The 27,371-nt window shown below is 42.9% G+C and overlaps 1 protein-coding gene across 1 annotated transcript in view; it reads left to right on the top strand.

The window, feature by feature from the left end:
* ETV6 (ETS variant transcription factor 6) overlaps positions 1 to 27,371 on the top strand; it is a 205,325-nt gene that overhangs the window by 146,880 nt on the left and 31,074 nt on the right. The window contains exons 3-4 of the mRNA XM_060254016.1: positions 17,820 to 17,984; positions 21,826 to 21,960. Coding sequence (XP_060109999.1) covers positions 17,820 to 17,984; positions 21,826 to 21,960 — 300 coding nt within the window. The remainder of the gene's footprint in view (positions 1 to 17,819; positions 17,985 to 21,825; positions 21,961 to 27,371) is intronic.

The raw sequence follows: 27,371 nt of genomic DNA, 5'->3' as shown, positions 1-27,371 counted from the left end.
TAAGTGTGCGGACTCTTATCTGGGAGAACCAGGTTTGATTCCCCACTCCTCCACTTGCACCTGCTGGAATGGCCTTAGGTTAGCCATAGCTCTTGCAAGAGTTGAACTTGAAAGGGCAGCTGCTGTGAGAGCCCTCTCCAGCCCCACCCACCTCACAGGGTGTCTGTTGTAGGGGAGGAAGATAAAGGAGATTGTGAGCCGCTCTGAGACTCTGAAATTCGGAGTGGAGGGCGGGATATAAATCCAATATCATCATGTTCTACTTCCTCCTCCTCTTTCCCCCTCTTCTCCCCCCCCCCTCCCCTGGTGAGCAAGCAAAGGTTTGGGAGTGTTTGTTTCCTGCTCTCTGAGCTTCATTCCAACCATCCTTTGCTCCATGTTTGTTACATAAAAAGTCCTACAGGACGGAAGTGTTGTGGTTCCTGTGTTCGTGCATGGTTGGGTGTGGGGGGAGGTGGAGGTAAGAACATAAGAGAAGCCATGTTAGATCAGGCCAATGGCCCATCCAGTCCAACACTCTGTGTCACACAGTGGCCAAAAAAAAATTATATATATATACACACACACACACACACTGTGGCTAATAGCCACTGATGGACCTGTGCTCCATATTTTTATCTAACCCCCTCTTGAAGCTGGCTATGCTTGTAGCTGCCACCACCTCCTGTGGCAGTGAATTCCACATGTTAATCACCCTTTGGGCGAAGAAGTACTTCCTTTTATCCGTTTTAACCTGTCTGCTCAGCAATTTCATCGAATGCCCACGAGTTCTTGTATTGTGAGAAAGGGAGAAAAGTACTTATTTCTCTACTTTCTCCATCCCATGCATTATCTTGTAAACCTCTATCATGTCACCCCGCAGTCGACGTTTCTCCAAGCTAACGAGTCCCAAGTGTTTCAACCTTTCTTCATAGGGAAAGTGTTCCAGCCCTTTAATCATTCTAGTTGCCCTTTTCTGGACTTTCTCCAATGCTATAATATCCTTTTGGAGGTGCGGCGACCAGAACTGCACACAGTACTCCAAAGGTAGGCTCTCTTGCGAGGTCTATGGCCTTGTAGTCCTCCCTGTAGTCCTTGAGCCATATCTGTTAAGTTCCCCCTTCCCCTCCCACCAGAAGCCATGCCGCCCTTTTCAAAAAACAGCCACGCAAAACAATATAGCAAAGTACCTTTGAAGCATGTACAGAGTGCCTTTCCCTCCCTGCTGAGCAGCTGCAGGCTTTTCCCATGCATGTCGAATTTAAGGGGCCAGAGTAGATGCTTGGGCAGCCACACTGGCCTGACCCCCTCTGGGCTTTTTAATCCCACTCTCAAGTTTTAGGTCCTACTCTATACCTGGAAACTTCCACACTTTCTCTCCTGCTGTGGAGACATGCTTCTTCATTGGAGCATGAATGGACTGCTAGGTTTGATGGAAGTGTTCTTTCTTTGTTTTGTACATTTTTATCCAGCCCTTCCTCCAATGAGCTCAGAGTGGTGTGTGTAATTCTCTCCTCCTCCATTTTATCCTCACAACAACCCTGTAAGGTAGGTTACTCTGGGGGGAGAGAAGGATAGAGAGCAGGCCCAGTGACCTTTATGGCAGAGTTGGGATTTGAACCCGGTGTCTCTGGCGATAGTCCAACATACTAATCTCTACTCCATATCAGCTCTCACTGAACAGTAAGAGTTTAAGTTTGTGCTGGCCCAGATCCTAGCATTTGTTGCTCTGTGTTGCTGGACTTGGCTCCCAGACCTGGTGACATCATTGGTGTGAATCCGCTGGGCAGGACTGGCGTTCTTTGGCACGGGCTGTCCGTTAATGCAATGCCGCCTGTGAAGCTCCCAGAAGTAATTAATGTCTTCTCAGCCTTGGAAGAAAACGTCGCCTAGGCTGAAGAGTGAGATGAAGGGGTAGAGCAGCAAGGGGACCCAGAAAAGGAAACTGTGCCACAGCATCTCCTCCAGTTTCCTCATCTCCAAGTGTAAAAAATGTCATTGTGGTGTAGAGCAATCTCTCAGCCTTGGCTTAGGCAATCAGGGGTACCCAGCTGGCTCACACATACCTTCCATCTTCCTTCTCTCCCCTTGCACATAACACCTTGTACTGAATCACACTGTTGTGAATCACGCTGAATCAAAATCAGTTTTGTCTACTCAGACTGGCAGCAGCTCTCCAGAGTCTCAAAGGCAGAGGTCTTTCCCATCATCTACTGTGAGAGCCTTTCAATGGAGATGCCAGGGATTGAACCTAGGACCATCTGCATGCCAAACGGATGCTATACCATTAAGCCACAGTTCCTCTCTTGCAAACTTCCTTCCTTCCTTCCTTCCTTCCTTCCTTCCTTCCTTCCTTCCTTCCTTCCTTCCTTCCTTCCTTCCTTCCTTCCTTCCTTCCTTCCTTCCTTCCTTCCTTCCTCCCTCCCTCCCTCCCTCCCTTCCTTCCTTTTGTTGGGAGGGTGGGGGTGGAGTGGGTTTTCTGATCACAACTAAGTGCTGTGTGACTGCTCTGTAGAAGTACGCTAGTTGCTGTTAGCTGCAAGCAGAGTCAAAATTTGGTTTGCACAGAGTTTAGCTAACACTTATATTGACACAGCACTGCCTAGTGATAGTGATTGGCTTTGGGAAGGAAAGGCAAGGTCCCCTGTGCAAGCACCAGTCATTTTCGACTCTGGGGTGACGTTGCATCGTGACGTTTTCATGGCAGACTTTTTATGGGGTGGTTTGCCATTGCCTTCCCCAGTCATCTACACTTTCCCCCCAGCAAGCTGGGTACTAATTTTTCCGACCTCGGAAGGATGGAAGGCTGAGTCAGCCTGGAGCTGCCTACCTGAATCCAGCTTCTGCCGGAATCAAACTCAGGTCATGAGCAGAGTTCAGACCGTAGTATTGCAGCGTTACCACTCTGCGCCACGGGACTCCTCTTGGGAAGGAAAAGGAAGCAGGAATTAAGCTGGAAAGGAAAGAGAAAGGAAGGTGCATGCGCACAAGTTCATGGGGTGTTCCTGATCTCAGAACAAAGGCTAGAAGCTTGGGAACATTACGTCTATGCCAGATTTGAGAGTTCAACGAAATCATTGCATAGGCATTAATTGCTGAATGGCAGGAAACCTGATTAAGGCTGGCAACCAATTAAAGTATTTTTTCTTAAGCAGTCATCTGCCTTGAAATGATTAACTCATTAAGTTAAATGTTCGCTAATTGCCAATATCTCAGTACAACCGTCTCTTTGAAATACTGAAGAATGTGTGACAGTTCAAAGCGTAAGCTGCAAAAGTTTGCTTAAAAGAAAAGTTTAGAATACTTTATAATTTCCACCCTCTTGCTTGCCTTCCTCATTTGCAAAAGATGGGAGTGTCATAATGAAGGGGGGAGGGGAGCAGCTGAAAAAAGCCCTCCCACAGGTCCCAAGCTATCTAACGTCTGCAACTGCCTTTTCCCTGCGAAAGCTCCCTTAATATTTCTCTCATTCACATTGGGACCAAACTACATGCAAAAAAAAGATGTCCCACCACTTACAATTTGTTCGCACTGTTTAAGGCTGAACCCTACCAGTTAAGTTTTCTAAATAATCATTTAAAAATGCAGCCAAGGACTACAACCCAGCTTAGTGTTAGGGCCCCAAGAGCCTGTGGTACCCCTCTGCCTGTAGGCTGGCTTGTGGCCCTTGGAAGAAAGCTTCATCCATACAGTCTTTGATCTTGTTGGATCCAGGGCAAGATGTGATCATAATAAAGCCCACCCACCCCCACTCCCCATACACAGTTAGTTGAATTGCATTGCAGCGTGCCTAGTAGCAGATGCAGTATCTGCTCTTTGCTGAAATATGCTAAACCTGTCGCGGTTTCCTTCCTTCTGCAAGTCATGATTTGGAGTTGGGAGTGAGCAGTGAAGTGGCCAAGTTTGCAGATTACACTAAATTGTTCAGGGTGGTGAGAACCAGAGAGGATTGTGAGGCACTCCAAAGAGATCTGTGGAGGCTGGGTGAGTGTGCGTCAACATGGCAGATGAGGTTCAATGTGGCCAAGTGCAAAGTAATGCACATTGGGGCCAAGAATCCCAGCTACAAATACAAGTTGATGGGGTGTGATTGAACTGGCAGAGAATGACCAAGAGAGAGATCTTGGGGTCGTGGTGGATAACTCACTGAAAATATCAAGACAGCATGCGATTGCAATAAAAAAGGCCAACGCCATGCTGGGAATTATTAGGAAGGGAATTGAAAACAAATCAGCCAGTATCGCAATGCCCCTGTATAAATCGATGGTGCTGTCTCATTTGTAATACTGTGTGCAATTCTGGTCACCGCACCTCAAAAAGGATATTATAGCATTGGAAAAAGTCCAGAAAAGGGCAACTAGAATGATTAAAGGGCTGGAACACTTTCCCTATGAAGAAAGGTTAAAATGCTTGGGGCTCTTCAGCTTGGAGAAACGTCGACTGCAGGGTGACATGTTAGAGGTTTACAAGATTATGCATGGGATGGAGAAAGTAGAGAAAGAAGTACTTTTCTCCCTTTCTCACAATGCAAGAACTCGCGGGCATTCGATGAAATTGCTGAGCAGACAGATTAAAACGGATAAAAGGAAGTACTTCTTCACCCAAAGGGTGATTAACATGTGGAATTCACTGCCACAGGAGGTGGCGGCGGCCACAAGCATAGCCACCTTCAAGAGGGGTTTAGATAAAAATATGGAGCAGAGGTCCATCAGTGGCTATAAGCCACAGTGTGTATATATGTGTGTGTGTGTGTGTATATATATATATATATATATGTGTGTGTGTGTGTATAAAAAATTTTTGGCCACTGTGTGTGACACAAAGTGATCCAACATGGCTTCTCTTATGTTCATAGGGGAAGGGGCTGGATACTGAAATTTGCAAATGGCCTGCCACTCCACCAGAACTAGGCTATTTCTGATGCTGCTTGAGGCTCAAGGAGCCTGCCCCAGCCATATCAATGACTTGAGAGACAGGGAGAGCCATTGTCGATGCTCGAGAGGGATGTGTAAGCTGCAAACGTTTGCATTAAAAAAGAAGAAGTTTAGAATACTTTATAATTCCCACCCCCTGTCTGGGCCTGCATTCCACAGGATGCCACTAGGAAGCACAGAGATGAAGGTAAAAGGGAGGGGTATTTAAAAACAGTGGGGAAATGCATCCTGTTGGGGGCTTAATTATTTCTAACATAATTTTGCTATGCTGCTCTGTGTATGATAAGGATATCAGAGGGAGGAGCTGCAAAATTTTAATTTGTCCAGGGTTACAAAAGAACTTACTCTGGTGCCAGTGCTGAGTAGCTGAAGAACAAAATCTGGTTCCTCTAGAAGTTAGCAGGACAATATACTGTCTGGGAACAAATATTTGGATTGTTCCAAGTGGGCAGTCGTGTTGGTCTGAAGCAGTTGAACAAAGCAGGAGTCAAGTTTCACCTTTAAGACCAACAAAGTTTTATTCAGAACGTAAGCTTTCATGTGCTAAAAGCACACTTCTTCAGACAAGGGAATAAGGTCCTCGTCTGAAGAAGTGTGCTTTTAGCACATGAAAGCTTACGTTCTGAATAAAACTTTGTTGGTCTTAAAGGTGAAACTTGACTCCTGCTTTGTTCAGATATTTGGACTGTTAATAACGAAGGTGTGGAAATTCACACCAGTCTCCTTCTTGTTCCTAGCGAAGGCTCGAAGGTCCATCCCTGTGGTTTGTAAAAAGAAATTCTTATTTTGGAAAGAGCATTAATGAAATTCACACACTTGTTATTGACTGAAGAAATTCAGCTAGGTGCAGTTCCCTTGCCCACCCTGCCCTGGCACAGTGACACAAACAATGCCAAGCAACAGAAGGCAGCAGATGTTCAGGAGGGCTTGCCTTCCTATGGTTGTATCCACACACTCCAGATAGTGGAAAGCATGTTTTACTTCCTCACCAATGACATCCCAGAATTCTCCTTTGTGCAGCTCTGTATACTTGCTGGCTTCATTCCCATCTTTTCCCCTTCTCAGAGCTCTTCCTGCCCCTTCTTGTGGGATGAGGAAACCCCACATGTTGCAGAGGATTTTGAGGTGTCTTCTAGGATTCACTCTGTTAAGTCCCGCTTGTTGCCTCTTTGAACACTTCCAGCAGTTTCCCTGCAGCTGTTCTTTGGGTGAGACAAGTGTCAGGACAAGGAAAATATTTTTTTTTCTGGTTTGCTGCTTCTGATCTTTTCATTAAAAGTCTCTTGAGAAACTTCTGTTTCCCAGGAACACCATCTGAAAACCACTTAGAAAATGCATGACCTTTGAGGAAGGAATTTCATTTGCATGAATACACGGTTCAGAATAAGGGTGACATCCCTTCTTCAAGGACAGAAACTTCTACTACTCCTGCCTTTGTTGAAGTACCAGCGAAACCACTTCAGATTGAGTTGACCACTGTCTTTCACCATTGTCATCTCTGCCTGGCTGTGTCTTTCCAGGGTGGCAGACAGGGGGTCTTTCCTGGTCTTGCTACCTGAGATCCTTTTTTAAAAGTGGGCAGTGGTGGGATTGATGCTCGGTCTCATACATGCAAAACAGATGCTCTGCTGCTGAGTTTTGGTTTCCCCTCCTTCAGATTAGAGATACTCATCACTGCAAATGGACTGTGACGCATAAATTAAGTTATGGGCCATGTGATTAATTTATACAGTTCATTGCAATAAGATATTGGCATGACCGCTATCTTAGAAGGCTTTTGAAAAATTTAAGCAAATGCATGACGAATAGGCTGCAGTTATGATAGCTAAATGGAACCTCTGTGCTCAGCGACAGTGCACCTCTTAGTACCAGATCCCTGGGGTTTCTAGGTCTTTGAGTTTCCAGAAGGCTTAATTAGTAGCTGTTAAAGAAGTTCTATGCTGATCCAGCAAGACAGTATTTATGCTCTGAAGTTTTTGATAAAAGCTGAAACTATTTGTGTGAATGTGGCCTCTAAGAAAGGACCGGGCAAGATTTGTCTGCTTAAATTGTTTAGAACATTTATACCAGAGGTGGCCAAACTGTGGCTCGGGAGCCACATGTGGCTCTTTCACACATATCGTGTGGCTCTTGAAGCCCCCAAACCCCCCATCAGCCAGCTTGGAGAAGGCATTTGTCTCTTTAAATCACTTGTCGAAGCCAAGCCAGCTGGTGGCTTCAAGAGTGCATTTGAAGTTAAAGTTGATTTCTTTCTACCTTTCCCTCCCCATCTGTTTTCCTTCCTTTCTTCCTTGTCTTGTGGCTCTCAGACATCTGACATTCATGTCTTGTGACTCTCAAGCATCTAACATTTATTCTTTGTGGCTTATGTTCAGCAAGTTTGGTCACCCCTGATCTATACTCTAAAACTGAAGAGAAACGTGATCTTGTGGCATTACATGCCAGAAGGAGAATTGCTCCCCAGGGTCAAAAAGAGAGGAGCATCTTCTGCTGCAGGGGAAGAGATTAACCACTGCCAGAGGTATTTCCATGTATCTGATTGGAGAGAGATTCCCTTATCTTCTATGTGAAACTATTCTTGCAATATAACTTATTGTTGTAAGCAAAAAAAACAATGAGTCATTTTGCAAGAATGGGGAAAGGAGATTTTATCATCACCAAGTGGATAGGGAATAATTTATCAAATCCTATCCAACATATCTGCTTGGATATTTAAACAGTTCTTCATATTCCTTTCCTTTCATTCCATGTTTTTTTTTTAAAAAAACCCTTAATTTTGAATAGGGGTTTACAGATGTTGGGTTTGTTTCATTGCAGCCAATTTGTAGTAGCCAGTAAGATTTCTGATTTCTTTGTTTCCTGTTCCACAAAGACAAAGTCATTTTGGTACTTGCTGTCCAGTGAGGAGGTTTTACAAGGGAGGAGAAGAGAATGGTATATCTCTGTTTCTAGCAGCATCTTCCCTCCAAACCTTCAACATCTGGGTTGTGCCCTGGTGCCATTTTGAAAGAGACTCCCTTTGCCTCCCTGTGCTGCCAGCAAATTCTTCAAAACATTTGTGGTGGAATGAAATAGGTGCTTTCACTGAAGGCCACTCCTTTTTTAAAAAAATAAATAAATTATTTTATTGGAAAGTATGCAATGACACAAAATACAAAATAGTATCATTCAAATAAACAATCAAATAGTCTTTGAATAGCTATAAAATATAATCAGTATACTGAGTTGGGATAAATGATACATAGCAGTTACAGGCGTTGCAGTATTCTAACATGAAATGCAGAAAGAAACGGAAGAGGTGGAGGTAACAGTACATAAGCAGTCATGCTGTTTAGCATAATAAAACATCTAGGGAGAAATTACAATCAAATGATTTTGGATTACTAACAATAAAAGAAACAACTGGGAACCAAATACTGAGATAAGTAGAAGAGGGAGCTCTGGTCACTCTTGATGACCATATTTCTCATCACCTAGTTTTGAAACCGCATACATTGAAACCTCAGACATTGAAAATAGGCTGGTAATTTTCAGCATCACGCACCTTAGGCCAGTGTTATTTTCACAGTTTGCAAAACCAAGGCTTGATGGAGAGAGAAATGGTGTTCTCTTGTTTGGTTCAACAGTTCAAAGTCTGGGTTAAATCTACAGGACCGCCTTTCTCTATATGTTCCCCAGAGAGCACTGCGTTCAGGGACACAAAACCTGTTATCCATCCCCGGACCAAGGGAGGCCAGACTATGCTCTACACGGGCTAGGGCCTTCTCAGTGGCAGCATCAACATTGTGGAACGCCCTCCCAGAGACCATAAGGGCCCTGTGGGATCTCTCCCAATTCTTCAGGGCCTGTAAAACTGAATTATATCGACAGGTCATTAATCCCTAAATGGGAGAGGACTGCCACCCTCCACTGCTGAGCGACATCACTTGTGAGGAAATATGATCACCATAGGATCGCTGTCAAAAGAGAGAAAGTTATGATCCCTCCTATATTGAAAATTGAGTAGCACCATGAAATGTATTTAAATTGTAATCGTAAATTGTTTTAAATTGACTGTTAGCTGCCCTGAGTCCGCTTGAGGAGAGGGTGGGATAGAAAACTAAAGTAATAAATAAATAAGTCTCAATTCTAATTTTACCTCATCCATGAAATCCTGAGGTGGTCTTTGGCAGTATTTTCCCAATGGGTTTTCCCACTGTTTACTCAGAGATGTAGGACAGCCTCCCATTACTGATGTGTTTTAAGAATTGCCAAAGTGAAGTATGTTATGTTCTTTGAACATGTTGATATATCTTCCAGGCTAGAGAAAACTACAGTTGTGCACCCTGGAAATACTAATTCTGTGTCAGAAAAAAAGCTGAATATTGTGATATATATAAATGTTAGAGACTGAGAATTTTGTGTACATTTATTCTGCCAGTATTGTGGCTATCTAGTACATTTTTATCCCTCAGCATACATGGCTCTTCCTGCATTTTATCTGCACAACAACCCTGTAAGATGAGTCGTATTGAAAATGACTGGCCTAAAATCTGCTGGTGAATTTCTTAGCAGAGCATGGATCTAATCATTACACCACACTGCCTCTCACTCTTGCTGTTCACAGGAAGGCCTTCTGAGAAAGGATAGAGTGACCAGCAAGAGTGAGAGGCAGTGTGATGTAATGATTAGAGTGTTAGGCTGGCCTAAAAAGACAGATCCATGCTCTGCTAAGAAATTCACCAGCAGATCTTAGGCCTGTCATTTTCAATACAACTCATCTTACAGGATTGCCACACTTGGATAAACTAGAGGCGATCCCAAAAGCAGGTCTGCATGCAGGTGCCCTCTGTCTACATTGTGCTGCTGTCGATGGCATATGCAGTGACAAAGAGATATTTTTCTCCCTCTCCCAAAATACTAGAACTTGAGGGCATCCAATGAAGTTGAGGGGCCATAGGTACAGGATGGACAAAAGGAAATATTACTTTACACAGAGAGTAATTGAAATGTGGAATTCACTGCCAGAGGATGTACAGGGATAAATAGCTTTATAAGAGGGTTTGATAGATTCAGTGGCTTCTAGCAGTGGTGGTTAAGGGAACCACATTCCTCTAATCCTCTGAATTATAGAGCCAGGGGGGCAGCATCAGAGGAAGGTCTCAGCCTCCATGTCCTGTTTTGGCTGTCCGGAGGAACTAGTTGGCCACCAAGTGAGACAAGATGCTGGACTAGATGGACTATAGGTCTGATCCAACAGGACTATTCTTATGTTCTTACTCCAAAAATGCCTTGGCAACTGCATCCAGGTTATGTCGCCAGCTTTGCTTTATCCAGTATGTGATCCAGACAGCTGTGTCCATCTGCAGTTATTCTTAGTTGGACTGTGAGGACATATTTGTGCCCCTGCTTCCCCAACACAATTTTTTTTTTCAAATAGCCACACTTAATATTTAAAATCAAAATGACTGAGTTTATAGTAAAAACAGTTTGTTAAACAGTGACCAAAATAAGCAGGACCAAAATACATTTTTTAAAAAATGTCCCAAGTCTACAGTTCTAAGTTGCATTCATTATAAAATGGGAAGGGTCAGGATCTAAAATGCTGATGGACTGGAGATATATTTAACATATTCTAGTTATTTTATTTTTCATTGGAAAATATTTTTATTTTAAGAAACTTTGATAATTAACTCAGAATTTTAAAACTTTCTTTTTTTTTTTTTTTTTTAATGTCCAAAAACTTTTTTATTGAATTTAGTAAACATACAAATAAAGCAATCAATGACTGTATCTGCAATCATTCTTTGTGTATAAGCATAGCATACCAGAAGAAAACAGAATATATATATATACACAAAATACAAACAAAACAACACATACATACATTCACACATACATACATACTTGGCAGCTGAATTAAAAAATAAGTACTCTGTCCATATGTTAATTACATCAAATTAATAATGTCATAATATCTACCAGGAATACATGTACGCATCTGATCTACAGGACTAAAAGAAAATTTAAGAAATGGAAGCCACTTGTACATCAGAGAATCGTTACCTTCTGAATTATTTATATTGCATAAACTATCTGCTATCTTGTCCATAGCATAGACCTCCCAGATTTTAGCATACCAGGCTTTAACTGGAGGAATATTGGGAGATTTCCAAAATTGGGCTAACACCATTTTAGCAGCAGCTAGTAAAAGGGATATCAGGGATTTATTGAGAGAAGTAATAGAAATACCTTTCCAACAGTCAAGCAAAATGAGTTCCAATCTTAAGGGTAAACTATAGCCCGTGATATCCTTGATTTTTGCCACAATTACTGCCCAAAACGACTGCACCCTCGGGCAAGACCACCAGCAGTGTATAAATGTGCCCACCTCTCCACAATTTTTCCAACATTTGGAGGATTGATTTATCGCCATATGGCTTAATCTCTGAGGTGTTAAATACCACCGGAACAAAATTTTTTGAGTTTGTAATTGTATATTCAATGATTTTGAAACAAACGAAGGAGATGACCAGATTTGTTGCCAAACATCCTCCTGAAAATTAATTGAACTATTCCTTTGCCAAATTTCTTGATAGGATAACAAATCAACAGCATCAATGTCTAGCAAACCCTTATAGATAAATGAAATCAGTCCCTTCCGCTTTAAAAAAGGAGATTGTAGCAAGGATTCAAAGAAAGTAAGAGGTCGATTGAAATTGTATTTCTTTGAGAGTGATGTCACCAAGTTGTTAATTTGCAAGTATTCAAACCATGGGATTTTTGTCCCACCAGTTTTCTCTTCTAAAGATTTTTTGTCGAGCACTTTTCCATTGGACAAAATATCCACAAACCTATAAAGATTATATTTTTTCCAAATTGGAAAAGACTTGTAAAAAAACCCCGGTTGAAACCAAGAAACATCCATAAAATGAGATAGTGGAGACATAGGAGGGGCTAAAAAGAGGCGGCGTTTGTCCCAAATCTGAAAAATGGCTTTAAGGAAAAGGTTGGAGGAGATATTAGGAGGTCTCTTCTTTGGAACTTCCCGTAATGTAGATTGAAACGATTTGTTATTTAGATAGGTATCTTCTAGGACCTTCCAGCCTGAATTTAAATCAGCATCATGGTATCTGACAAGGCCTCCTAAAATGGCAGCTTCATAAAATTTATGCAGATCCGGAAGAGCCAGACCACCTGAGGATTTAGAACGAATAAGAGTTGCATACCCTATTCTAGATAAGCCCTTGTTCCAAATGTATCTTAAGAACGAACGACGCCAACCCACAAATAAGTCCTCAGGAATAAGAATAGGAATGGCTCGAAATAAAAACAGAAATTTGGGAAAAATAAAAGATTTAATAATCTGAATTTTTTCATTCCAGGGAATGAGTGAAGAATTTTTATTCTTTTGCATAGTAAGAATGTCCTTAATCAATAAATGATGATTGACTTTAAAAATATCTCCCAATTTTAAAGGTATATTGATCCCCAAATATGTCCAATATCTATCCATTTTTTTGAAGTGATAATTTGAGTAGATGGAATCTTGGAGAGCATCTGAAATTGTGATGGGATAAAGAATGGTTTTAGATGGGTTTACTCGAAGACCCGATATAGAAGAAAATACAGATAATAAATCAAAGACAGCTGGTAAAGAAGTCTTAGGTTTTGTAACAAAAAGCACTAGGTCATCTGCAAACAAAGACACCTTAATTTGTTTCTTTCTAATAGGGATACCAGCAATAATATTGGTATTACGGATAGCATTAGCAAGAGGTTCAATTGCGATTGCAAAAAGCAGAGGAGACAAGGGGCAACCTTGCCTCGTCCCTCTGAAAAGATTAAATTCAGCAGAATCCAAATTATTAATAGAAAGAATAGCAGAAGGCGACTTATATAAAGAATGGATTATCTTCAGAAAATTCGGGCCAAAATTCATTTTCTGCAGTAAGGTTGTAAGATAAGGAACTTCAACGGAATCAAAGGCTTTTTCAAAATCAATAGACAAGATAAAGGAAGACTCAATATTAAATTTCCGGCAGTATTGAATAACATCAAGGACCATTCTAGTATTGTCCGTTAACTCACGGTGTGGGATAAAGCCCGATTGGTCAGGATGAATGTAGTTCCCTATAAAAGTATTAAGCCTAGCCACCAGGGCTGCTGTAAAAATCTTGTAATCGCAATTAAGGAGCGATATCGGCCTGTATGAACTAGGGTCTAGCAAGTCTTTGTCTTTCTTTGGAAGAAGAATGATTTTTGCCTGTGACCAAGTAACTGGAAAAGAACCAGACTGTACAAACTGATTACAGGCGTCCGCCAAGATGGGAGCCAACAAAGTATTAAAAAATTTATAAAATTCTGGTATAAAGCCATCTCGGCCTGGAGATTTATTGGATTTCATAGACTTGATAGTCTCCTGTATTTCAAGTGCAGTAAAAGGTTTGTCCAAAAGGGATTTAACCTCAGGAGAAACAGGCTTAATAACTGAGTGAGTGTCTAAAAAAGATGAAATAAGGTCTGATGCTGGATGCTGGGAGGAATATAGAGATGAATAGTATTTTTTAAAAACTCCTACAATATCCTTAGTGGAATGTTTCAAGGTACCGGATTTAGAACGAATGGAAGAAATAGCCATTGAGGATATTCTCTTTTTAACCTTCCATGATAGGAGTTTAAGGGATTGAGGAGTTCGAAACCAATATTTTTGTTTTATATAAGCCATTTGTTTTTGAATCTTGGAGACGTCAAAAGATTCTAATTTTTTCCTTTCTATAAGAAGTTTTGAATAAGTTTTTTTGCTACCAAATTTTTTAAATTTCTCTTCCAATTTGGTAATGTTGGCAACCAAATCTGATCTAATTTTGTCTTTTTCTTTTTTATACGAAGAGGCAATAGCCAAAAATCTGCCACGAATTACAGCTTTAAACGAGTCCCAAACTATATGCTGAGGTACTCCACACTCAGTATTGAATTGAAAAAATTCTTTAATGTCTTTTTCAATGGAATCTGTAACCGATTTCATAGACAGTAGTTTACTATCCAATCTCCAATTAAAAGAAAAAGATCTTTCAGTGATTCCTGACATATAACCTTCCAACCATGCATGATCAGACCAAATCATTGGGCCAATGTCTACTTTAAAAAAAAGGTTAGAAATAGAATCCGAAACTAAAAGAAAATCTATTCTGGAATAAGTTTGATGACGAGAAGAAAAGAAGGTATAGTCTCTTTCTTTTGGATGCCTGCTTCTCCAAATGTCTGACAGATTATAGGATTGAAAGATTTGAGCTAAATCATTTTGGCCATTCGAATCTTTTGATTGAGACCATTTATTGGCAGATAGAGGTAGCAGGCTTTTTTGAGATCTATCTAAAGAAGGATTGACAACATAGTTGAGATCTCCTCCCAAAATAATGGGCCCTTTATGAAAAGTTTGAAGTTGTGACAACGTATCTTTAATAAATGCAATTTGTCCATCATTTGGAGCATACACCGATGCCAGAGTATAAGGGCTACCATTAAAGACCCCATTGATAAAAATATACCGACCCCTAGGGTCAATTGAGGAATTTTCAAAAGTGAATTGGACTGATTTACCTATTAAGATGGCCACACCTCTTGCTTTGGAGGACCCGTAAGCTTGAAATTGATGAGCAAAAAATTTTGACTGGAAGACCTTGGGCTGGTTACCCTTAAGGTGAGTTTCTTGCAAAAAAACTATATCTGGTTTCTGATGAGAGATGGCAGAGGCAACCCGTTTTTTCTTAATTAAATTATTTAGCCCATTACAGTTTAGAGATAGAAATTTCAAGTGGCACTCTGCCATAATTGAAAGAGGAAATAACCAAGGTTATCAAAATTATTGCAATTCATAGCTTTGAACCCAGGTGCCACCAGGATAGCTAGAGGCGAATCCTGTAGATCAAATTTCAAAGGTATGAGGACAGATTTCAGATCAAAGGCTTTAAAAAACTTCCAACTAAATCCATAATAATTCAATACAGTTATGCTGCCCGTAACACAAACAAAAAACCATAACCAACACCAGTGGTCTAGCATTAACAGACACTAGCCACTAACTCACCCTCCAACTCTGTTAACCCAAACTTGGGAAAACAACAACTATTTACTTAAAAGGATAAATTTGAAGCGGAAGTCTTCGTTACTGAAGACACCACACAACTAGCAACAACTACCAAATGGAGCTAATTAAAAAAAACTGAAGTTCTCCATTCTCCCTCTCTGCCAAAAATGCTTATATTTAACACTATCAACCCAGCAAAAATAAAATTTATAAACAGAATAACAGAGCCGAATGTATAGAAAGTTTATAATGAAAGGCCAAACAAAGCTGATCGAGTCAAGGCTAAAATGCCTAGAAAGCCACATATAATAAAACCTGTGCCTTTTACCAACTCAGGTTAGTGAATTAAAGATAATTACAGGCAAACTAATATACCATGTGTAACAGCATCAGATCTCGATCACAAAGTTATTGTAAGACTTAAGACACTATGATAAAAATACAATGAAACTTTAAACAGAACTATGAACGCTATTAAATACTGGTCTCCCCAAACACTCCCCACCAACTATCCTTCAGCCACTTATAAGCCTATGTAGGGAGATATGATGGTGAGGGAAACAAGTTTCCAAACCTTCATAGTAGCATAAGGCACAAACTGACACACACATACATTCCCTACCCACCCTCTGTCTCACAGATTCATTTCCATTCAACAATTCACACAGGAAGGGAAAAGGTCCTGACAATTCATTAACTCATAGTAGAAAGAAATATATTGATATAAAACCCTAATCATACTATTCAAGTTTCTCACTCTGATCTACCCCCCCTCACTCACTCTCTCTCCCTCCCTCTCTCCCACTCCCTCACTCAACACCCAGCCTCCCCATTCCAGCTCCTACTCAAACCATATATTCTAAGTCACCCCATTCTTCCAATCATGCATACCCAATCAACCAAGAAGATTTCCTTTAATGAGTTGATTTGAATTAATAACTCCCTCACATTCATAACATTGTGTTCAAAAGATATAAATAACCAAAAAAAAAAAAAAGGGGGGGACCCCCCAATTTCGTATATAAACATTGCTTCATAGGCACGAAACAATCATCAGCATATTTCTAAGCCGTGACAGAGTTACAAGTAGGCAAAGCTTATAAGTCAGCAGTTCAGTAGGCAAAGCTTATATGTCAGGAAAAAAAAAGGGGGGGGGGACGTCAAGAATCCACACAAAAAAGGGAAGATTTCTGCATAGCAACAGTTCCAGTGTTTAGCTTCTAGGAGAAACAGGCCGATCAGGACGGTTCATAGGCACACGACGCCATCTAGTGTCTGAAGTTATTGAGTGAACATGTGAGACTGCTTCTATAAGGCCGGTGGGAACAGGAAGATTCAAATCTCTCAGCATGCTTAGGCCTGAGTCAAGGCCTCCAGCGACAAACGACCGATCCTGTACAGTAACTTGCAGCTTGTACGAAGCAACCCATCGATATCTGATGTTTTCCCTGTTCAGGATTTCAATAATTGGCTTCAAAATTTTCCGCCTTTGCAAGGTTTCAGAAGACAAATCCTGTAGAATTTGGATGTTGTAATCTCCTAGCAGAAGTGGATTTATAGCCCGGGCTTTTTGCAGCAGCTTGGATTTAACTGAGGCAGAAGAGAAACGGACTAAAATGTCCCTAGGCAACGAAGTTTTCTGTGTGCGCAAAGGGCCAATTCTATATGCAGCCTCCAGGGCACAAAGATCAGATTCAGAAAAACCCAATGCCTTTGATAGCCAGGAGGCTATAAGAGATTTTAGGTCAGAGGGAGAGGCAGAGTTCTCGGGGAGCCCGCGAATTTTAACATTCCCCATTTTCAGTTGGTTCTCAAGTGCAATAATTTTATCAGTGGCCCATTCATCTCTTTTATAAAAATACTGAGTGTCCTCCTGCACAGCACATGCCATGTTAAAAGCAGAATCTGCAGTCTCTGCCACCTTCTCTAAGGACGTTTTGAAACCCTCCAACTGAGCAGAAAGGGGCTGGATCATGGCAGATATTTTGTCAGTCATATTTTTTTCCAGTTTTTGAAAAGCCTCCATTACCTCAGAACGAAATGAAGCTAGGTCTGCTGCTGTGTTTTCCCCTTCTCCCGACGCCATCTTGCTTGCAGGGCTGCTTGCTTTTCCTGAGGCCTTAGCCTTAGGCTTTTTGGGAAAATAGTCTTTAACAGAGTTCCTTGGGTTTCTTTTTGGTCTGGATTTTTGACCATCTACTGTTCCCATACTAATTAAAGAAAAAAAAGAAAACAAACAACAACGCTGGGCGCTTGCTTAAGTGGATTTGGCAGGGGTAAGTAAGGAGCTCTGTTTTCAGGCGTCCATTCCCTATGCGTGCGACGCCACGCCCCTAAAACTTTCTTAAAGTAGAAAAAGAAAAAGAAAATTCTCCCTGAAAGTCATTTCCATACCCTCTCAAAAGGCACAGCAAAAGTGATTCCCTCCTACCCCCAGGGGAGGGACAGTGGCTCAGTGGTAGAGCATCTGCTTGGTAAGCAGAAGGTCCCAGGTTCAATCTCGGCATCTCCAAAAAAGGGTCCAGGCAAATAGGTGTGAAAAACCTCAGCTTGAGACCCCGGAGAGCCGCTGCCAGTCTGAGTAGACAATACTGACTTTGATGGACCAAGGGTCTGATTCAGTATAATGCAGCTTCATATGTTCATATGTCCCAAAGTAAGAGAGAGATGTTCTCTTTGTGTTGAGGATCATTGCACCCCCCAGACATGACTCTCCGTAGAGCCTCTGCGCAGGTGAATCCAGCTGTTGGTTCCTGCAGCCTTTCTAGTCCTGTCCAGAACACCTGAATGTTTGTTCCAGCTCTTTGACCTAACTGGATATGCTGTCCCCTTTACAGGCTTACAGCCCCATTATTGGAGCAGGGATGATGTGGCCCAGTGGCTGAAGTGGGCTGAAAAGGAGTTCTCGTTGAGGCCCATCGACAGCAACACGTTTGAGATGAATGGCAAAGCACTCCTGCTCCTGACCAAAGAGGATTTTCGATACAGGTCTCCCCATTCAGGTGAGGGGTATCTGCTTGTAGGGGGGAGCACACACAGGAGAGCAGGGACTCAGACATTTGACTTGGGAAAGCAGTGAGACTCTGCCACATTTTGTACAATCGATATTGGAGCAAGGGTCTGTCTGTCTGTTTATGTAGTTCTGAAAAATGTATTTATTTTAGAATATTTCTATCACACTTCTCCAGAAGCTTTGCATAATAAATAAAATAATCAAACAGTTCCCTTAGAACAGTTGGTACACGTTCAACAGTAGAATTCTGAGCAATGAAACAGTAACCAAAATCAGTGCAATTAAAATGGACAGAGGAGCTTAATAGCAAAAGTTGCTTTTAAAAAAAAATCTGTCCAAAATCCTGTGCTAAGAGAAATGTCTTCACCTGGTGCCAGCAAGGAAGGCACCAGATGAGCATCAAGGAGGGAGGACATTCTAGAGCTGGGGAGCCACCACAGAGAAGTCCCTGTCCCTGCTCAGCACCTCCCTTCTGCAGGTGAGGACACTGTTAGCAGGGCTTGGAAAGGAGATTTTTGTTGGCAGATTTCAAAACATTTGGACATCTCACTCTTAATTGAAAGTTCCAGGAGCATATCTCCCTTAATAACAAGTAAACATTATACAAATAAGGAGTACACCATAAAAGCATAAGTAAGCAAAACACCAAGCCAAAAATACCACCTATGCAGCAGGAGCATAATCAATGAAATAATAAATATCCACAATGAAGCTAGAATTCAGCCCTGATGTGGATAGCCCAGGCTAGCCTGATCTCATCAGATTTCAGAAGCTAAGCAGGGTCAGTCTTGGCTAGTATTTGGAAGGGCAACCTCCAGGGAATACCAGGAGAATGGTGCAGAGGCTGGCAATGGCAAACCACCAATTATTGATTATTTAGAATTGTTGTTGTACTGTATTGTTTTATTGAACCATGGAATTCCATGCCTGTGAGCCGCCCTGAGCCCGCCTTTGGCGGGGGAGGGTGGGATATAAGAATAAATTTATTATTATTATTATTATTTATTATGAGGGTTGAAAGCATATTTAAATCATCCCAGCTCATCCCTGTTCACTCCCGTCTGCATAAAATGGTGGGATATATGTGATTTACAAGGGGAGGTATTGTATTCTCAGCCATATAAGGAAAGGAAAGTTCCCCTGTGCAAGCACCAGTCGTTTCTGACTCTGGGGTGACGTTGCTTTCACAACGTTTGCACAGCAGACTTTTTATGGGGTGGTTTGCCATTGCCTTCCCCAGTCATCTACACTTTCCGCCCAGCAAGCTGGGTACTCGTTTTACCGACCTTGGAAGGATGGAAGGCTGAGTCAACCTTGAGCCAGCTACCTGAACCCAGCTTCTGCCAGGATCGAACTCAGGTTGTGAGCAGAGCTTAGGACTGCAGTACTGCAGCTTTAACACTCTGCGCCAAGGAGCCCCTACAGCCATATAAACCTGGGTACAAAAAGCATGAATGGGTATTTGATTTATTATATATTTAGTTATAAAAACTGTGTTCTGCCTTTCTGTCCGTTACCTGTCACTTGCTCAGAATGGTAATTAATTGACTGACAAGATTTTAGTTGACTGGGTTGACTGATAGTATATGAGCTGCCTGTGCCTGGAACACAGCCTTTACCAAACCAGTTTGAAATAGTATGAAATCAGAACCATAATAATTGGTTTCGTCTGATAGCCACACAGTAGGCTTCTTTGTATGAAGTTAATGAGCTTGTAAATCAGTCAGCTGAAAGGTGATCAGATGAGCATGTGGCAAATGTTGAGAGCCCGTGCTGGATAGGAGAGTGTGAAAATGCCTGATGCTGGATGAGGCTAAGGTGAGCGGGATCTGTTGCTCTTGCTGAGGCAGCAGTTCTGTCTAAACCAGGGGTGACCAACGGTAGCTCTCCAGATGTTTTTGCCTACAACTCCCATCAGCCCCAGCCAGCATGGCTGATGGCTGGGGCTGATGGGAGTTGTAGGCAAAAAAACATCTAGAGAGCTACCGTTGGTCACCCCTGGTCTAGGCTGTGCTGCCGCCCCTTTTTTAAAAGTGTATGTTTTTATTTTTAAAAATTAATAGGGGTATAGAAAAAGTTAATTATATTAAATTATTTACATTTATCAAGGACATTTATATTATGTATAGTGCATATAACAAAAATAGGATATTCTCTAAAATATTTCACTTTTCCAGCTTCCTTATTATAAATTTAACATAATACTTACAGCTCCATCAGAGAAAAAGAAAAACAGTTAAGTGAAAATGAAATAATTTTTAAATCTATTGCAGTTTTCACGTACATTGTACACCATCTATAAAAATATTGTGATAGATTAAAACTAATAGTATAACAATCCTAATGGATAGTAATTAAGCAGTAATTTTCAGGTAATATTTAATTTTGGCATAACATTGGCCATACTTTGTTGTGGATCGTGTCAAAAAAGGAAAAAGTTGAAATCATACAGACTGTAGTAACAGGCTGTGCTGCTTCTCACTGCAGTTGGGGAAATCACATGACAGAGGTGCTGTTTCATTCAGAAATATTCCTTTCACAAGGGAAATCATGCCGTTGAGAGTTAAAAGCCAGTTCCCAGTTTTCCATACTATGTTTACTAGGTCCCAGGGCTTTTTTTGTAGAAAAACCCCCAGCAGGAACTCATTTGCATATTAGGCCACACCCCCTGTCACCAAGCCAGCCAGAACTGCATTCCTGGGCAAAAAAACTCCTGCTAGGTTCATATTTGAAAGACAGAACTCAGGGGTTAATGAGCTGGGCTTGGTTCTTACATGGCATTCAGCAGGATCAAGGAAACAAGCTGCCACCTGGCATTCTGCTGCAAAGAGACATGGTGCCCTCTGCACCCAGGCTCAAGGGGGAGAATTAGGCCCCAACCCAAGATTATCCCTGCATGCACAACTCCATGTGAATGAACGTCATGCAGAGAAGATTTGTCCCCTACCTTCAGCTCTTAAGTTTTGGAAGCTGTCACCAGTCTAGACAATCAATGGGAAGGGCCAGTCTGTGGAAATGGGCATGAATTCTGTCCCTTGCTGTGGCTGAGTTAGTCACCACCAATGTTCCCTCTAAGCTGCCAAGTCTTGTGAGCAAAAGTTCTACTTGGTGAGCTACTGGCATTAAAGTTGTGAGCTATTGCATCAATTATTGTGCTCTGGGGTCATCCTTCCAAAAATGTGTGAGCTGGAGGTTAAAAATCTGTGAGCTAGCTCACGCTAACTCAGCTTAGAGGGAACACTGGTCACCACAGCAAGAAAGTAGAGTGGCAAAGCTGAAGTAGGTAGGAACTCATTTCCATATTAGGCCATACCCCCTGATGCTGAACCAGCTGGAACTGCTGGCTCTCCCTGTGTTTGTCCACTGTAGAATTTAGTTTGGGACCCCTGGGGTCAGGAAAGCAGCAGATGGGGAAAGAGTTAATGATCCTCTCGCCCAGTGCTGGTTCCCCCATCAAACTAGCAGCTCTTTTCAAGTGGAAAACAAAATGCCAAGGATCTGATCCAAGATCTCCTGCATCAGAGTGAGGTTGGCCTCCATCCCAGGCATGTCCCTTGACACCACAGGAGGGACCTATGTGATTGACAGTTCACTCAATATTTTTTTTAAGTCTCCACTTAAAAATTCCTAGCATGCTAGAGAGAAGAGTGCTACCATAGTCTGCACTTCATTTTCTGTGAGGGGAATTCTGTGCATGGAGCCCCTGCCCACATCCCAGGTCTGAAGAGCCCCAGCTCAGGCAGCCATTTTGCCTCCTCTGTGGGAAGCGGGACTTTGACTTCTTCCACTGTGCCACTTTTCTATCCTCTGAGCTTCTCTTTCTCTTTCAGGTGATGTGCTATATGAGCTTCTTCAGCATCTCTTGAAGCAAAGGAATTCTCATGTGCTATTTTCCCCTTTCTTCCACCCTGGAAATTCGATCCACACCCAGTCAGATGTCATGCTACATCAGAACCACGATGAAGGTAACGAATGACAAAGAGCTCTTTGTTGCGGGAAACAGCATCACACCAGCAGAGGGGGTAGCGCTCTGGAAGGGATGGGATGGTTGCAGAAAATAGGGGGAGGGGACTCTCCATGACAACACCTGGCTTTGGAAATTGGCATCTCTGTCACATCTTGAGGTAAGCTCAGACCCTGAATTGCAGAAATAGATAGGACCACTTTATTTGTTTAAAAATATTTGTGGGCCACCTTTCCACCCAATGTAGGGCCCCCAAGCCACTGAATAATCAAAACAATGTTAAAATGCAAATACATATAAATAAAAATAGTTAAAATACTTCCAACAACGAAATAAAACATAAAAAACATACATAGATGAACAAACAAGGAGGAGGATTAATGAAAGGACACCAAATAAAACAAAAAAAAAAAACTCCGGGCAAAAGCCAAAGACAGAGAAGACTGATGAACCTCCCTGAGTTCCAGGATTTCAGTGCCACAACCAAGAAGACCCTTGTTGGGGTTGGAATGGACCAGAGCTGAACAACTGGTAAATTATGGGCAAAGGTCTGATGGAAGTAGAGGGGGGGGGATTTGGAGGAGGCATTGGCAAAGTCACTCACGCCAAGCAGAAAATCGCCTTCCCTCAACCCCTTGCATGATCTGGGCCATCAGCCGCAGGTTTTGCTCTTTCCCCTGCAGAGAAGGCCTGAGGCCTGGAAATTCAGCTCAGGCCCTGTGATCTGGCAGCTCTGATGTCTGGGTGTCCAGCATAGGAACTGCCATGGCCAAGCTCCCTGTCCAGCTATCCTACACAAGCACATGCACACATACACACATCCATTTCAGCCTCATGTCCTGTCAGAACCCCAGAAGAGCTCAGGAGAAGCATTTTCATGTCTTAAGTTGGAATGGCTATTCTTGCCACCCGTAGTCGGACTTAACCCAATTTCATTGTACTCTCCATGCACTGGATGAATAAACTTAGGCCTTTGATCCATTTCTCTCAGATTTGCTTCCAACCACTACAATTAGGGCTTTTAGTTACGCTTAAAAAAAAAAAAAGCTTCCTTGGGTAGAAATTAAAAGCCAAGGAGAAGCATTTTGTTTTAATTATGGCTGGCTTCCAGCCACAGACTCTGGGCAGGGAGGGAGTCCCATTGTGCCAAGTGTTCACAGGCAGGTAATGTGTGTACTTTGACTCATAGGCTCTGCCTCTTTCCTGATCTGCTGCCCAGTGCGGGAACTTGCACAGCTAAATATAGTCCCCTCCTGCCTCTTGGGGTTTGCTTTCCTCATTCTTCATGGGGTTCTTTGATATGCTCCAAGCAGCTCTGAGGAGAGGGTCTGAGAACTGGTTAGCAAACCATTGCCAGAGGGCTTTATATAATAATCTTGAGTCTTTTCTCCAGAATTTTATATGAAAGTCACATATTTTTCCTGTGTAATCATTCCCAAGCTGCATGTCAGTGTGCACCAGTGATCCCCAACACTGAGCCCTCTGAAACATTTCCTGGCACCCATGAAGGGTTTTAGAAAGGAGCCCGGTGGGCTTTTGCCCAGCAAGGCTTCTAATTGGCCACTGGAGGTTTAATTGGCCACACAGATTTTTTTTTTTTTAAAGGTTGCTTTGGTAGCAGCTGCCACCACAGCACAAGAACCTTCACTGAATGTAAGCTGCGGCAAGCAATGTTCCCTCTAAGCTGCAGAGTCTTGTGAGCAAATATTATACCTTGTGAGCTACTGGCCTTAAAGTTGTGAGCTGTTGCCTAAATTAGTGTGCTCTGGAGTCATCCTTCCTGAACTAAGACAAAAACGTGTGAGCTGGAGGCTAAAAATCTGTGAGCTAGCTCATGCTAACTCAGCTTAGAGGGAACACTGGCGGCAACCATTTTTTGGCTCACTCCGCCTCCTGTGGCAGCCATTCTGTGACTGCACTCACTCTACTGTGCCAGAATTCTGAAGGTGAGGGAGCAGATCCTTCTGCATAAGAAGTGACTGAGTCAATGACCGTTTTCGCACACAGCTTACCTCGCAGTCACAATCCTGTTCCCTCCGCAGCATCTGGTCGGATTTCCCACCATAAGAACATAAGACAAGCCATGTTAGATCAGGCCAATGGCCCATCCAGTCCAACACTCTGTGTCACACAGTGGCAAAAAAATTTTATATATACACACACAGTATGGCTAATAGCCACTGATGGATCTCTGCTCCATATTTTTATCTAAACCCCTCTTGAAGCTGGCTATGCTTGTGGCTGCCACCACCTCCTGTGGCAGTGAATTCCACATGTTAATCACCCTTTGGGTGAAGAAGTACTTCCTTTTATCCGCTTTAACCTGTCTGCTCAGCAATTTCATCGAATGCCCATGAGTTCTTGTATTGTGAGAAAGGGAGAAAAGTACTTCTTCCTCTACTTTCTCCATACCATGCATTATCTTGTAAACCTCTATCATGTCACCCCGCAGTCGACGTTTCTCCAAGCTAAAGAGTCCCAAGCGTTTCAACCTTTCTTCATAGGGAAAGTGTTCCAGCCCTTTAATCATGCTAGTTGCCCTTTTCTGGGCTTTCTCCAATGCTATAATATCCTTTTTGAGGAGCGGCGACCAGAACTGCACACAGTATTCCAAATGAGACCGCACCATCGATTTATACAGGGGCATTATGATACTGGCTGATTTGTTTTCAATTCCCTTCCTAATAATTTCCAGCATGGCATTGGCCTTTTTTATTGCAAACGCACACTGTCTTGACATTTTCAGTGAGTTATCTACCACGACCCCATCTGCACCGAAGGTACAGGAAGTGCCGCGGCTTTTGCGTAGCGAACGTAAACCACTAAAACCCAGTTTACGTTTGCTGCGCAAAAGCTGCGGCACTTCCTGTAACTCCGCGCAGATGGTGGGAAATCCGACAGACGCTGTGGAGGGAAAAGGATTGTGACTGTGAAGTAAGCTGTGTGCGAAAACAGTAAATGTCACTTGATGCAGAGACAGAGCAAAGTTAGAGGAAGCTTCCTGATGTAGCTCTGCATGAGTTACTGTACTGACCTCGGTGACCCCCCCTTCAGTCTGAGATCACGTATAGAGGGCACAACAAACTCCTTTATGCAGAAATGTAGAGGCGGAGTCCTCCTTTCATATTTCAGCAGTAAACATTTTCTGGCATTAGAAATGAAGTGTTCCTTATGTAATATTGCAGGAAAATGGACCTGGCTTCTCAAAAGACAGGGTGCATTGTCCTAGAGCATACTGCCCCCAGCCTACACATGCTTTTTTGGGGGGGGAGGGGCGGGGTTGGTTGTTGTCTTTTTAAGTGCTCCACAGTGTTTTCAACCTTTGGCCTGTGATGGGTAACTGCTAATAAGCAACTAGTAGATTATATCTGGTCTTTGAGCATTTTTTAAAAGAAAAATCTGACCCCTGGTGATTCTACCAAACTTTAATCAAGGTATAGTAAAAGATTTTCCCAGTTTCATATGGAGAGGAATATTGTTGTCATGTTGTAGAGGCTGATGTTACTGAAGCCCGCTAACCCCTGTAATTGTCCGCTTGCACATATGATGAGAAAACATAACCTCTGAAGTGGGGTCACACGGAATATTGCCGTGGCCTCTTCCATTCTGAGAATAATCATGTTGTTTGCTTCTGACGAAGGAGCTTCTGGATGCAACATCTGTCTCTTGGATTTTGTCCATTATGTGCCCCGAGCACCTTAAATGTTCATCTTTTTAGGGCTGTCCCTGAGCGCCTGGGCTTCATAGCTGGGGGAGGCCTTATTCCTAGCAGCAGCTACTTTATTACAGAGCCTGGCCGCTCACATGGGGACTGTGTTCAGTAATGCTTAATCACACAGTGGCTTGGTTTACGAGCTGTTTGCAAGTTGCAGTCAGCGTGGTCAAACATGTGACAAACTGTATTCAAACAGTTCTCGTGTTCTCAGTTGTGCAGGAAAGCGTCCCTCACCACCATCTCCCCTCCTCTTCGAGTACAGAAAACATTTCCCAGTGAGTGAGTGACAGGTGTGAGGTGTCTCGCTCTGCCTCTCCTTGTCATGTGACCTGGTGTTTGTTGATAGGAAAAGCAAGCAAGAGGGAGATACTGCTGCCATTGCTGTTTCAAATGTACCACTCTTCACCAAGTGACAACGGCCTCCATGACCGTCTGTGCTCTGCACAGTTCAGCGTACATTCTCCCTCCCCCAAATCAATCCCATTTCTATCTCCACTTTTCCTCTAATGCAGGGGTGACCAACGGTAACTCTCCAGATGTTTTTTTGCCTACAACTCCCATCAGCCCCAGCCAGCATGGCCAATGGCTGGGGCTGATGGGAGTTGTAGGCAAAAAACATCTGGAGAGCTACTGTTGGCCACCCCTGCTGTAAAGAGCTTGTGGTGGCAAACCTAGAGTTTTGTTTTCACAACTGGCCTGTGAGAGGTAGGTTAGCTTGAGAGAGAATGCCCAGGGCCACCTCTGAGCAGGGAGTTGAATGAGCTCTCTCAGATTAAAGTCCTACTGCTCTGTTGCCATCCTGCAGGTGGCACCTGGAGATCTCCCTTTTTTACAACTGATCTCTGAGATCAGTTCCCCAGAGAAAATGGCTGCTGAGGTCCCTCCCCTTCCCAAACTCGGCCCTCTCCAGGCTCCACCCCTCCAGTCTCCAGCTATTTCCAAACCCAGAACTGGCAACCTTAACTGCGACCCACTGACTGACCAATACCATTCAAAACCATTTATGAGCAGGTTATTTGCTCCCCCCCCTCAGGAGCTTAGGAGGGTGCAGGGCTGCTCCCAAAGCAGCAAGGGAGGGATAATGTGACAAAACAGCCTATCACAGCCTTGCGCTCCTTATGGCTACTGGACGTACCCTTTGCATGCTGCTTGCAATTGCTGTGGCACTTCTTTGACTTCCCTGTGATTGTGCAAGTCATGGCGCAAAGCCCCACATAGGAGGATTTGGTTGGCACAAATGCCACCAGCGTGATCTCTCAAGGTGCCATTGGCAAGAGCTTTCTGATGCGTCAAATCCAAACGCCCAGCCCTTTCTCATCACGGGTGGTAAACAAAAATGGTATTGCTGATTTTTCCACCCTGTCCTTCAGTCATATCACCACTTTTGTGACTGAGAGGAGAGGCAGCGTCTTGCCTCATGACAGGGCTGGCTCTGCCCTTGCCTGGCAAATGTGAACAGCCCCGAGGCCTGGTTCTCTCTGAGGCAGTCAGCCTGTTCCTGAGCCAAACCACTTCAAACTGGGAGCGGGGCTGCTTATTCAGTGTTCATTCATATCCCCTCCCCCCCAAAAAAAACAACAACAGAGGAGTCTATGCAAGAGCTACATGCTGGGAATATTTGCATGGAAGCAATTTTTATTAGGATGGACATTGACTCCTGTGAGCCCTACCCACAGTCTGAAATGGTGTATCCCAGA

Source organism: Heteronotia binoei, chromosome 14 (genome assembly GCF_032191835.1).
Source record: "Heteronotia binoei isolate CCM8104 ecotype False Entrance Well chromosome 14, APGP_CSIRO_Hbin_v1, whole genome shotgun sequence".
In the NCBI taxonomy this organism is placed as follows: domain Eukaryota; kingdom Metazoa; phylum Chordata; class Lepidosauria; order Squamata; family Gekkonidae; genus Heteronotia; species Heteronotia binoei.
This window is presented reverse-complemented; position numbering and strand designations above follow the sequence as displayed.